Below are 13,604 nucleotides of genomic sequence, written 5' to 3'. Positions count from 1 at the left end.
TCTAATTTGTCTCCCTCTTTTGGTTCTTGACCCCTTCAGTCTCTTCTCAACACAGTAGCTGGAGAGATCCTGTTAAAATGTAAATCAGGTCACGTCCCTCCTCAGCCCCAAACCTTCAGTGACTCCTTGGTTCTCTCTGTGTAACCCATAAAGTCCTGCCTGACCCGGCTCTCCAGTACCTCTCCGACCCCATCTCCCACAGGTTTGCCCTGGTTCACTCTGTCAACTACACTGCCCTTCTTTGCTACTCTTTGTATCTTCCAGATGTGCTCCGCTGCAGGCCCTGCGCACTTGCCGTTTCCTCTACCTGAAAATTTTTCCCGTTACTTATCCGCACAGCTCATTTTCTCACGTCCTGAAGGCTTTACTCAGGTATTCCCATTACAGCGAGTCCTTCCTGCGTCACCCTCTAAATTCTGAGATTTAATCTCCCTTTGCTGACTCTTCGTATTCCTCTTTCCTGCTTTTTGTCTTCTCTTCCTAGCTGTTAGTTGTCATATAATGCATGACATATTTATGTAGCTTATTTTTAGTGTCTTCTAAAATACAACTTGTAGAGGACAGAGATTTTTCTTTGTTTTAGTGCTAGAACGGTGTCAGGCACACAGAAGGTGTGCACTAATTGTGTGTTGACTAAGTGAATGAATAAATTAATGGATAGATTGAGTCAGGGCTATCCTGAACCTAATACAGTTGGGACTTGTTTTGTGCTTGGTATCAGCTTGCAAAGATACGCTTAGTATATTGCAAACTCCTTTGACATTGAGGATTTCTGTGGTTTGTTGATGTGTTTTACTCAGGGTTGAGCACAAACTCTGTCATCTTCTGGGTTGAACTATCAGGGTCAAGTTTACAGAGGCCTTCATTTGCCCGGATACTTAGCAGCCAGGGGGAGTAATGAAGGCATGCTCATTACAGACAATCCCTTCCCAATCAAGAGGATTTGATTTCAACAAAATGATCTTAAAATGTATCTGCCAGTCTTAAACATCCCATAATGATAAATATTATTAAGCTGAAATGCTCTTGAGTAATGGAACATAACTGAAAATACTTCCTTGCTGCAGATGTAAATTGTCACAGCTCTATGAACGTTTATATCAGTTTTGACATCTGGCTGCTGTATTAAAAGTGTGCTCTGAGGTTGTATGCAGTTCCTAGGCCACTGTGCTTTTCAGGGCAGAAAATATGTTACTACTCAGTTTCCTTCACTATTGTGCCTGTCAGTGAAAACCTTTTTATATCCACCGTAATAGGATTGGATGTTGTATTTGATAGCTGAAATAACACACATTTTTCTATAGAACCATCTTTGTAGTCCCTAAGCTTGGCTGAATATTTTTTTGTAATACATTTTGCCAAAATGGAAAAAGCTTGTCAAAAAACTTTAGCACTAAGGGTAATTGATGCCTGGTATTTCTTACTGAAGTTTAAAGAGGATAAATATCTGCATTTTTTACTTTAGCTGGGCTTGTTTTCTTTCCAATAAATACTTATAGAGCATCTAGTATATGTCTGTATATTTTCTTTGTTTTACAGATCAAGTCCTAGCATGTTGTTCATCATTCTCACAGACAGTTCAGTTAAGTGGATTGAAGCAGATAGGAATGTTTTCACTGAGATACCCTTTAACTGAACACAACTCCATAACTATTTGCTGTCTGCATGAATGGAAGTCTCTTCATAGCCCCTGACTTTGGGTGCTCAGGAGTGTAAGGTGGATTTTAGGGAGGCAGTACAGAATAAATTTATGACGCATGAGATTTCAGCCTCCAACATATCCTGGATTGGAATCTCTACTCTATAAATTATTACCTGTTCCTCTGAGTGGTAGGAACACCTATCAAACAGGGCAAAATACTTCCTATAGTTGTTCTGAGTATTAAATGAGGTGATGTACTAGAAAATCAACCATATGGGATAGTGGTAGGAGAGGAGCATATATATTTTAATTTTTTTTTCCTCTAAAAATCACTATATAGCACTTACTGTGTGCCAGGAATTTTTCTAAGTCCTATACAAGTATTATTTTAGTTCATTCTTCTAACAACCTCATGAACTAAGTATTATTATTACCATCCCCATTTTACAGTTGAAGAAGCTGAGGTATGGAGAGATTAAGTAACTTATGCAAGGTGGTTGAACAAGAATCAAACCCAGGAAATCTGGCTCCATAGTCCATGCTTTTAACCATATACATAGCACTGATATTATTCTCCTAATATCCACCTATTATTTATTGCTGCACGACAAATTACCCCAAAACTTAGTGGCTTACAGCAGCAAACATTTATTATCTCACAGTTTCTGTGGTCAGGAATCCAGGTGCAGCTGAGCCGGGTCTTCTGGGTCAGGGTTTCTCACAAGGCTGCAGTCACGGTGTCAGCCGGGGTTCCAATCATCTTTATCCATTCATTTGTTGACGGACACTTAGGTTGCTTCCATATCATGGTTATTGTAAATAATGCTGCTATGAACTTTGAGGTGCATATATCTTTCGAATTAGTGTTTTTATTTTCTTCAGGTAAATACTCATGAGTAGAATTGATGGATTATGTGGCAGTTTTATTTTTAATTTTTTGAGGAATCTTTATACTGTTTTCCATAGTGGCTGCACTAAATTCAATTCCCACCAACGAAGCACTAGGGTTCCCTTTTATCCACATCCTCACTAACACTGGTTACTTCTTGTCTTTTTTGTTTTTGTTTTTGGCTGCGTTGGGTCTTTGTTCCTGTGCGTGGGCTTTCTCTAGTTGCAGTGAGTGGGGGCTATTCTTTGTTGTGATGTGTGGGCTTCTCATTGTGGTGGCTTCTCTTGTTGAGGAGCATGGGCTCCAGGCACCAGGCTTCAGGAGTTATGGCTCGCGGTCTCAGTGGCTGTGGCTCACGGGCTCTGGAGCACAGGCTCAGTAGTTGTGGAGCATGGGCTTAGTTGCTCCGCAGCATGTGGGATCTTCCTGGACCAGGGCTCGAACCCGTGTCCCCTGCATTGGCAGGCAGATTCCCAACCACTGAGCCACCAGGGAAGCCCCTATTTCTTGTTTTTTTGACGATAGCCATTCTTACAGGTGTGAGGTAATATCTCATGGTTTTGATTTGCATTTCTCTGATGATTAGTGATTTGAGCATCTTTTCATGTGCCTGTTGGCCATCTGTTATGTCCTCTTTGGAAAAATGCCTATTCACGTCCTCTGCCCATTTTTTGATCAGATTGTTTATCTGTTTTTGATGTTGAGTTGTATGAGTTCTTTATGTATTTTGGATATTAACCCCTGATTTGATATGTCATTTGCAAATATCTTCTCCCTTTCAGTAGACGGTCTTTCCATTTTATTGATGGTTTCCTTCATTGTTTGAAAGCCTTTTAGTTTGATTTGGTCCCATTTGTTTATTTTTCCTTTTGTTGCCCTTGCCTGAGGAGACAGGTCCAAAAAAATATTGCTAAGACCAGTGTCAAAGAGATAACTGCCTATGTTTTCTTCTAGGAGTTTTGTGGTTTCAAGTCTTACATTTAAGTCTCTAACCCATTTTGAATTTATTTTTGTATATGAGAAAATGGTCTAGTTTCATTCTTTTACATGTAGTTGTCCAGTTTTCCTAATGCTACTTATTGAAGAGACTTTCTTTTCCCTGTTATATATTCTTTGTTGTAGATAATTGACCATGTGAGTGTGAGTTTATTTATGGGCTCTTTATTCTGTTCCATTGAGCTATGTGTCTGTTTTTATGCCAGTATCATACTGCTTTGATCACTATAGCTTTGTCTGAAGTCAGGGAATGTGATACCTCCAGTTTTATTTTTCTTTCTCAAGATTGCTTTGGCTATTCAGGGTCCTTTGTGGTTCCATACACATTTTAGGATTATTTATTCTAGCTCTGTCGGTATTTTGTGAGTATTTTGATAGGGATTTCATTGAATGTGTAGATTGCTTTGGGTAGTTAAAATGGACATTTTAACAATATTAGTTCTTCCAATCCATGAACACATAACATCTTTCCATTCATTTGTATTCATTTGTATCATCTTCAGTTTTTTTCATCAATGTCTTATAGTTTTCAGAGTACAGGTCTTTTACCTCCTCAGTTAAATTTATTTCTAGGTATTTTATTCTTTTTATTTGCTTGTATATGGGATTGTTTTATTGTTTTCTCTTTCTATTAGTTCATTATTAGTGTATAGAAATACAACAGATTTCTGTATATTAATTGTGTATCCTAAAAGTTTACTGAATTCATTTATTCTAATAATAAATGAATCTTATTTATTATTGGGATTTTCTGTATATGGTATCATGTCATCTGCCAATAGTAAAAGTTTGACTTCTTCTCTTCCAATCTGAATGCCTTTTATTTCTTTCTCTTGTTGGTTGCTGTGGCTAGGACTTCCAATACTATGTTAAATAGAAGTGGTGAGAGTGGGCATCCTTGCCTTATTCTGGATCTTAGAGGAAAAGCTTTCAGCTTTTCACTTTTGAGTATGATGTTACCTGCAAGTTTGTCATAAATGGTCTTTATTACTCAGAGCCTATTTAAATATGCTGCTTAGATTAAAAAAACACACACTCTCACACACAAACTGTGCTTAGGTCTTTCCCATTTGAAAACTTCCCTTGACTCCATTTATTTCATTTTTTTAATTGCAAAAGATGACATACATGTAGAAAGGACATGCATGACTTACGTCCTTGCTACATATATATTTATAATGTAATTATAAAGCGAGCAAGTAAACAACTGTGTAGCCACTATGCAAATCAAGAATGAGAACATAGCCAGCAGCCCAGAAACTCCTCTACTACCTTATCAATGACAATCCCTCACTATCAGGAACTTCATGATAATTGCTTTCCCTTCCTTGACTTACATTTTTCTCTGCTAGCTTCTTCTTGTCTTCCCTTCTTGACTAGGTTTTTGGAAATTGACATCTCCTCTTGCTATCTCCACATCCTCAGCTCCCCTTCAGCCCTTAACCCTTTATACTCCATCTCCAGCGAGACTCTCTTCCTGCAACCAATGTTTCCAGTGACTTCTTAATTATTATATTGTAGAAATGCTTTTTAGTTCTTATCTTGCTGGACTTATTTGACAATGGTAGTGATTTTCTCTTCTCAAACCTTTGACTGTTAGGATGTTCTCTTCTGGTTCTTCTCTCATTCTTTAGGCTGATTCCTCTCAGTTTTCTTGCAGGTTTATTTTTATATGCCCACTCTAAGTGTTGGCATTTCTCATGATTCTATCACTTTCTAGCAATCTCACCCACTTTTAATGTTTAACTCTTGCTCCTAGACAATGACGGTTAAATCCATCTTTCTAGCTGCATGCTTTCCTCTGAGCTTCAGAACCATATGCTTGTCTTCTTTTAGACATTTCCTCTTGGGTAATCCGTATGCATCTCTAGCTTAACAAATCTTAAACTGTTTAATTCTGATCAGACAGCAGCAATGATAGATAATAAGAACAGGTAGGCTTTACTAAGTTCTTCCTAGGTGCCAGGTACTGTTTTAAGTGCTTTACATGTATTATCTCATTTTAACAAATAATACCACAAGGTGATGATCATTATTGCTGTATATATGGAGAAACTGAGACACAGGAGTGTTAAGCAGCTTGCCCAAAGTCAGGAAGAAATGTAAGGCAGAGCCCTGATTCAAATTCTGGCACTCTAGCTTCAAACCAATCTTCCTCACTCTTGTACTGTAGTTGCTCAAGTCAGGAATTGTGTCTGGGACTCTTGACCATAAATTCAATACATTTTTGGTAATATCTGGCTTATTCAGATAGAGATAATGATAATTTGGATTTATATGAGACCTTTTCAGTTCTCCAGAAATTTGAAGACCTCTACTAACAGCGTGGCATCTAAACACTTATCCAGGGATGGCTGACCCCATTTCACAAAGTCACCACAAAATAACACTAATCTCTCTAGTAATGATCAAACTGACTCAACTACATAAATTTCCTATACTTAGTTATATAGAATCAGCAGGAGGAGAAACTATGTCTACGAAAGGTATATCATGCCTATACCTTCTCTTCATAGAGAGATGAGCAACCTATTCTAAGAATAACAGGCTAAGAAAGGAAAATGTAATGCATGCATCAAGCTTAATGGAGTACAAATGTAATATACTCAGCTTATAACTATGTAACATATATAGAACCTTCATTATTTTGTGAGCTAGTTTTTAAGAACAATGTGATGGAAGAATGAGAACTTTTCATTGGTTCAGCCATGCAAATTAGTATTATTTTTAGGGTTAAAGACTAAAACAACTAAGAAATGTTTCAAAGAAATCCAGAGGCAACCAAGTAACAGTTTCCATGAAGAGATGAGTCAGTGATGTGTGGTATTAAAAATGGCAATACCTGGACTCTTCCGGATATTTATAGCTGTGTTTGGATCATGTGGTACTGTTGCTCCTTTCTCCCAATAATGCTCATTTAGGGAAGGGAGGGCCTCAGCTTTGAAATGTGTTTGAGCTCTGAAGCTTGTTGCCTCATTAACCCTTCGCAGGAAATGGAACGGTTTGTACCTGTTATATTTATTTTCTCTCAGTGCTATGGCACTTAATCCCACTGATAGCTCATTCATCAAAATTCTTAGAATTTGCTTCAATAGTTCAAATGTTCTCCAAAGTGAATCTCTTATTTTCTCTTTTTACCTAGATGATGCTGGATCAAATATCCATCTGATGCAGCAGGTAGACATGGCAGCCCAGGTTGCTTCTGGAATGGCCTATCTGGAGTCCCAGAACTACATCCATAGAGATCTGGCTGCCAGAAATGTCCTTGTTGGTGAACATAGTATCTACAAAGTGGCAGATTTTGGACTTGCAAGAGTTTTTAAGGTAGATTTGGCTTTGTTTTAATTAGTTGGTAATGGGTCAAAAGGCTAGACCAGTATACTAATAGATTTACTGTTATTTTTCGATATATTTCTCCAAGTTCTATTGGTCCATAGACCATTTCAGGATCCCAGGGCTCTACAGACAAACTACTTCCTATTTCTATTTCTTCACCAAAGAGAAAGAGACAGAAAAAACGATGATCAACCAGATGGGAAAGTATGTAATTAAGTTTGCAGTTGAATAAATGATCAGTTGTTCAGTACCAGTAGCCTCTGTTTGTCTGCCTCTATTTCTCTTAAAAAAGGCAGCACACTTTGTACAGAGTTACCCTATCCATTGTTGCTCACTTTATGCCAGACCAATATGCATGCTGCCAGGCATGCTGCCAAAATTCTTCAGCAAACCTTGGCTTTTAAAATCCTGCCACCCCCGCTCCCATTTTATGACATTAGGCCAAAAGACACTAATATAGGAGATATAATATTAGGTGTTTTTTTCTGAATTTAATTTTTTATTTCTACATTGTATCGTAAAAATATGAGTGTGAGGCATGACACATAAGTAAATGATTCTCTTTTGATCTTTATGAATTTATCATCTTTTCTCTTTGTAAATTAATTAGATCCCCAGTGAGTTGATACATTAATTTAAATCATTTGGACCCTACTTTTCAGTATTAGAAAATGGTTACATGGTAATTATCAACGTCAGTGGCTCTTCAATACCAGCAGTAAATCAGAAAACAGGCTTTGCTTTCACTTTCTATATTTGCTAAAGACCAGGTGTAAAGCCAGTGTTATCACAGATGCATTTCCCATATGTATTACAGTGCTCCTTCCAGTGCTACTTTTAGCACATAGTAGGCTCTCAAATAATATTTCATTAATGAAGTCCCGCAGATTATTCAGTCTTGTGTGTCAGATTTGGAATTTGCTACTGTAATTATCATTTGAACTAAACTCATTTTGAATCTTGTCCCTCTAAATTTTAATGCAAAGCAAGTTACAGACGAATGAGGGTGACCAAAAAAGAACCCCACTTTAACCTAGCTTGATTCCTTAATGCATTATCAGGTAGATAATGAAGACATCTATGAATCTAAACACGAAATAAAGCTGCCGGTGAAGTGGACTGCGCCTGAAGCCATTCGTACTAATAAATTCAGCATTAAGTCTGATGTGTGGTCATTTGGAATCCTTCTTTATGAAATCATTACTTATGGCAAAATGCCTTATAGTGGTGAGTAATTAATTCTGAAGTGGGCCTTTCTGCTGCAGGTCACTTACTTAGGTGTGACTTTAACTGCTTTGCCCAGACTTAGAGGGCAGAGTTATGAGGCTGACCACACCATGTGCCTGTGGGAGCATAACAGATAAAATTTGATGATGATGATTTGCCTTAATGAGTTGGTTTATTGCCTCCTTCTCCTTTGCTCTTGAATTGCAGTCTTACAGACATTACTTGCTGTAGGATTTAGTTTAGTCTCTGCAGCCTGGGAAGGGGATGGTAGACTTCATAGTTTCTCCGGGGAAGACAGTTTGCTTCGTCCTCTAGAGTGTCAGTATCTATGAATTTAAGACTCTGATTTCCAACTTGTTTTTTGTTGGTTCCATTTTCTATTTTTTAGGTATGACAGGTGCTCAGGTAATTCATATGTTGGGTCAAAACTATAGACTCCCTCAACCATCTAACTGTCCATTGCAATTCTACAACATCATGTTGGAGTGCTGGAATGCAGAGCCTAAGGACCGGCCAAGATTTGAGACACTGCATTGGAAATTTGAGGATTATTTTGAAACAGACTCTTCATATTCAGATACAAATAACTTTGCATGATGAACACTGAAGAACATCAAATAATGAAGTAGCAACAGAGTTCAATAATCAGTTCAGAAATACAATCATATTAACCAACTGTAAAAATGAATTTATCTTGACATATTCAAGTGATAAGGTACATTTGGCCATATAATACAAAAAAGATTATATGTGTATTTTATCAACTGGGCAATACTGCAGGACAGTCTGAGATGAAATATCATCTCCCCACTGCCTGGCAAAATCAAATGCACTAAACAAAGTTATTTTTCTTCTTAAAAGAGACACATTTCTATTTATTGTTTGAAATGCTGTTCAAGAGGATCAACAGATGATAGCGAATTTTTACTCAGTGACTGTTGTAGCATTTTCCCGTTTACTGATTAAGGTGGCTATTCATTATTCCTCGGATTGCTGAATCCCATCAGGCTGTTATTATGAAGGAATCTGATTGCTTTGCTGCACAGCAGGACCTGTGCTTTGAGATTTTTTTTCTCTTTTAAAATATCCTGTATAACTACAATGATGGCAAAGACATGTTAAATGACTTGATTGTACTTGGAGTAATTGCACATATTTTTTTCCTATGCATAAAAAAATGAAGCAGCTGTTGAGAAAAAGAATTAAAATCTCTCTCATTTTGTAGAAGGAAATGATGGAATTTTTCTCTACCTCGGTATGTGTCATCTGAGATTCATCTACATTAGTTTTAATCTCTTAATGCTAAGAATCAGCTTGCAAAGTTGATGAGTTATTATCTTGGAAATATGCAAGAAACATCTAATAGCCTGCCAGATCTGAGAAATAAGTATCAAAATAGTTTAGGAAAATGAGAGGAGAGCAGTAGGATTGCTAAGGCCTGGGATTTCTGAATAATTTAAAAAATGTACCTTTGCTATATAGGCTACAAAACAGGCCAAACTCTGTTTCAGATCTAGAGAGTAGGAATAAGGAATAATAAGGTTTCATAACGTTGGTTATGAAACTGTATTTTTTGTCTGATAGGACAAGAGGGTTTTTACTCATCTTAAGTTTTCATCAACCTTTGTAAGAATGTTATTTCTTCTTAAGCAATGGGTGTATCAAGTTCTGTGCCTCATTAGATGATTAGGGAGAGCTCTCAAAGGGGGTTTCAAAATCAAATATATATTCAAAGATCTTCTAATGTAAAGCAATATGAATGAAAAAATGCATAAGAAAATTTTGAGTATATTGAGAATAATTTGAGTATCTTCTTTCATCTTTCTTTAAAGGAGAAGAAGAGCAGTTTTAAGTGGTTACGGAAACCCCAACACAAAGTAGATTAAGCACTAAGTAAATCTGTATACTCTGTAACTGGAAGACAGGAGTTGTTAAAAAGGAGACAGCAGGCCCCAAATGGAGTCACTTGTGCTAAGCCCCATAGCAGCAAACCAAGACTTAATACTTAAACTAATTGCAGTTTCAGCATTTCCCAGAAATGTCATCTTTAACCAGTCAACCTGGAATTACCTGGCCAGCATGATAGACCCCTTCCATCCCACTTAGAAGGGCAGGAGGGCGACCTCGTCAGAAACAATGCATTCTTTGCTAATGACGTTCTTTTCCCACCTCCTTTCTCCTTTTAAAAACCCTTGCTTTTCTACAGCATGGCCGACTCCTTTCTATTTGTTAAATGGGATGCTGCCCAATTCACGAATCACTGAATAAAGCCAATTTGATCTTTAAATTTACTCAGTTGAATTTTTGTTATTTAACAAGATAGAGAGGACTCTATGCACAATACCATTAACAATTCAATGATGTTAACAAAGACCCAAGTCCTTTCCCAACCTTCCCTCTGCCATCAGCATTGTCCTCATTCCTATGGTCATAGATGGCTCTCAAAACCAACTGGGGTTCCCTCTTCTCTTCACCCAGCAGGAGAAAATGGGAAGCCTCTCTCTTTGCATTTTCAGCTTACATAAAAATCATTCTTTTTCAGGCTTCCTTGGTGGCGCAGTGGTTGAGAGTCTGTCTGCCAATGCAGGGGACATGGGTTCGTGCCCCAGCCTGGGAAAATCCCACATGCTGCGGAGCGGCTAGGCCCGTGAGCCATGGCCACTGAGCCTGCGCATCCGGAGCCTGTGCTCCGCAACGGGAGAGGCCACAACAGTGAGAGGCCCGCGTACCGCAAAAAAAAAAAAAAAAATCATTCTTTTTCTGTTCAGGCAAACTGGGGTCATGTGCCTAACCCTAGACCAATAATAGACTCTTATGTGCTGGCTGAGAATAAATTCTGCCACACTGAAGCTGGGAATATGGTTACCTTTTCTGGAGACAGGTTGGGAGTTTGGCTTATCTGAATAAAATTAGAGAAGATTGGATCCTGGGTAGGTGTCCATTAAGGAGAAAGTCCCCTGAGATGAAGTATCTATACTGTACATATAAAATAGGTGTATGTATGTGTATATACACTAAACTTTTTTGAAACTAAAATGGGTCATATGGAGCTAACAATTATAGAGCCCCTTGATTCCTTTATGAACAGCAAATATTTATAAGGGAAGGTCAACACTAATCTTTCTAATTAGTTGACTATGTATAGGACAAATTCAATTATTTATTTAAATTCATAGAATCTAATGCAAAGAGCAAATTATAAATAACCAGTTATTAAAAATTAAAAGAAAATAGCTCATTTTCTTTGAGTTTATTTCTTGGAGTTCAATCTAGCTTGAACATATACAGAAATGAATTAAAATATTCCCATTTCATTGTGAAAATTCAACTACTATATAATTTACTTTTTTTGGTAGCAGCTAATAACAACAAATTTTTTAGTAAGACCTGATTTTGAAATGTAAAAAGAAGGTTATCCTTTCTTGTTTTTATACTACCTGAAACCTGTTTGACTTACCACATTTGATTCTTGGAGACATTTATGTTCAAGTTGCTGTCAAAGCAATCTATTATTCTTGTTTTCACCTGAGGGATCACAGAGAAAAATAATGGATTCAGTTAGGAGAAGCAGGAATAGATTTTTTTTTTAACTGACATAAATTTCTTTCCCTGTATAGAATAAAAGGATCAAGAAAAGGTAAGTTGAATTTTCCTACAACGAGCCAGCTCTTGTTAAATTTACGTCCCCTAAATTGTAGCAAAGCACTTTCTATGTAATGTTTTATTTATGTAATTCAGTTATTTGGAGGTGGTGGTGAGGGAGGTGAGTACATCATTTCCTGTGGTATTTCAAATCTCTTTTGACAAAAACCTAAGAATTTTTACAATAGAAAAGAATTCAAAATTCCATTAAGGCTCTTTTAAGAAGGTTATGAAGGAAATAGCTTTACATTGTCTAAGGTCAAAAGAGACACAGAGTACAACTTCTAATAGTTTTGAAAACTGAATATTGTGTCATTAAAAACAAAGATAAAGTCTAAGTGACCAACAATCTGCAAAATGGGCTGTGGCAATGGGTCGTCTTAAAGGAAAAAAAAAGAAAATGCAGCAAAAAAAAAAAAAAAAAAAAAAAAAAAAAAAAAAAAGGACACCGAAGAACAAGACATTGGGAAATATCAGGCTGGGCGCATTCACTCACACATTTTGCTCACAATGTGTGTCTGCATGGTGACTGCATGGATGACTGAACTATAGCGGGCCCAAACTCTTTCCATTCTCTGATGGCCCGATGGGAACCATTGCCCCTGGAAGGATGCCAACTGTCACCCAGCTGGTGTTTCCTGGAGGAAGCAGGGCTCAGCTGGTGACCCAAGGCTTTGCCAAGCATCTGCCCTACCTGAAATACTGTTTTTCATGGTGTACTTGAGCATATGGTTTCTGGTCCAAATGGCCTGGTTGGTAGTGTGTTTTGTGCTGACTTTTCAGGACTCTTTGCAAAGATATATTATGTGAATTACAATGGTGATACTTTGGATACTTATTCAGATTGTGTGAAAGGCCACTTTAAAAGAAGTAAATGAGGCTTTTATACATGGGTATTGGAATTGCCAGTGGGTCATCTGGAAATGTTCAGTTCTTGTAATTCCTGGCATCATTACAGAGAAGTTTTGATCTATAATCTTCAACATGATCCCCAAATTCCATGGAGTAGGCTAAAAAAAAAGAAAAAAAGCTGGAAAGTTTGATGGAGAATACTTACAAATCTTTTAAATCCATGACCCTTGAAATACTTTAATTTTCACAGTGTCATCTTTTCACTGCTTACATTGCCCCATTAAACTCCTTCAGATTTTCCTTTTTTATATTAAGGAACTGATAGTAAAAGTCTTAAATTATTTATTATATTTAGAAATGAACTGGAGAATAAAAATAGTGTACAACCCTGAATCTCAGAGACTTTAACAAGTTTAGCTTCAATCTGCACTCAGATGACACTATCTACATAGAAGTTATAAGATTAAGTTATAAGGAAAGAGACACCCAATTATTTCCATTTACACTTCTTGCTTGGGTAGTTAATCTATCAGTCATCTAAAGCAGCTGACTGGAATGTAACATCTTTTTCGTCCTCATAGAAAATAATCAGCTCTTCCAGAAAAGGGTAGCAAATCTCGAACATGCCTTAAGTATCTAGTTAAATGTATTGCTTTACAGGAGATTCAAATCATATAATATAATAACCATGGACTCGTATGTTAGGGGAAAATGGTTAAAAGCAACTAAAATTGCTTGGTTTGGAAGAAGCTAAATATTGTCTTGTAATAATTTCTTGAAATTTTAGAATAGAGACTTTAATTGTACTATTTGTGAAGGATAAAATTGCTTGATATTAGCCAAATTATGTTTAATTTTTATGGCCTACACAATTTCAGGATAAAAGGTATGATAGCTTTTAATCATTTTTCGAAATCTACATTTAATTATAGATTCAGAAAGTGGGAAACAAAGCAGATTAGCCAGATTAATATATTTTAAAGATACTTCTGAGATTTTTGTCTCTAAAAAATGTGTATT

General features: G+C 36.9%; 1 protein-coding gene across 1 annotated transcript in view; it reads left to right on the top strand.

Moving 5' to 3' along the window:
- The window catches only part of FRK (fyn related Src family tyrosine kinase), a gene marked incomplete at its 5' end in the record, with an annotated part of 84,326 nt that extends 75,074 nt beyond the window's left edge, over positions 1 to 9,252 (top strand). The window contains 3 exons of the mRNA XM_079939863.1: positions 6,670 to 6,851; positions 7,925 to 8,090; positions 8,479 to 9,252. Of these exons, the coding sequence (XP_079795989.1) occupies positions 6,670 to 6,851; positions 7,925 to 8,090; positions 8,479 to 8,687 (557 nt within the window). The 3' untranslated portion in view covers positions 8,688 to 9,252. The remainder of the gene's footprint in view (positions 1 to 6,669; positions 6,852 to 7,924; positions 8,091 to 8,478) is intronic.
- Between the last annotated feature and the right edge of the window lie 4,352 nt (positions 9,253 to 13,604).

This window comes from Stenella coeruleoalba, assembly GCF_951394435.1.
Source record: "Stenella coeruleoalba genome assembly, chromosome: 12".
NCBI classification, from domain to species: Eukaryota; Metazoa; Chordata; class Mammalia; order Artiodactyla; family Delphinidae; genus Stenella; species Stenella coeruleoalba.
The sequence above is the reverse complement of the archived record's forward strand: the minus strand, read 5'-3'. Positions and strand labels throughout refer to the sequence as shown.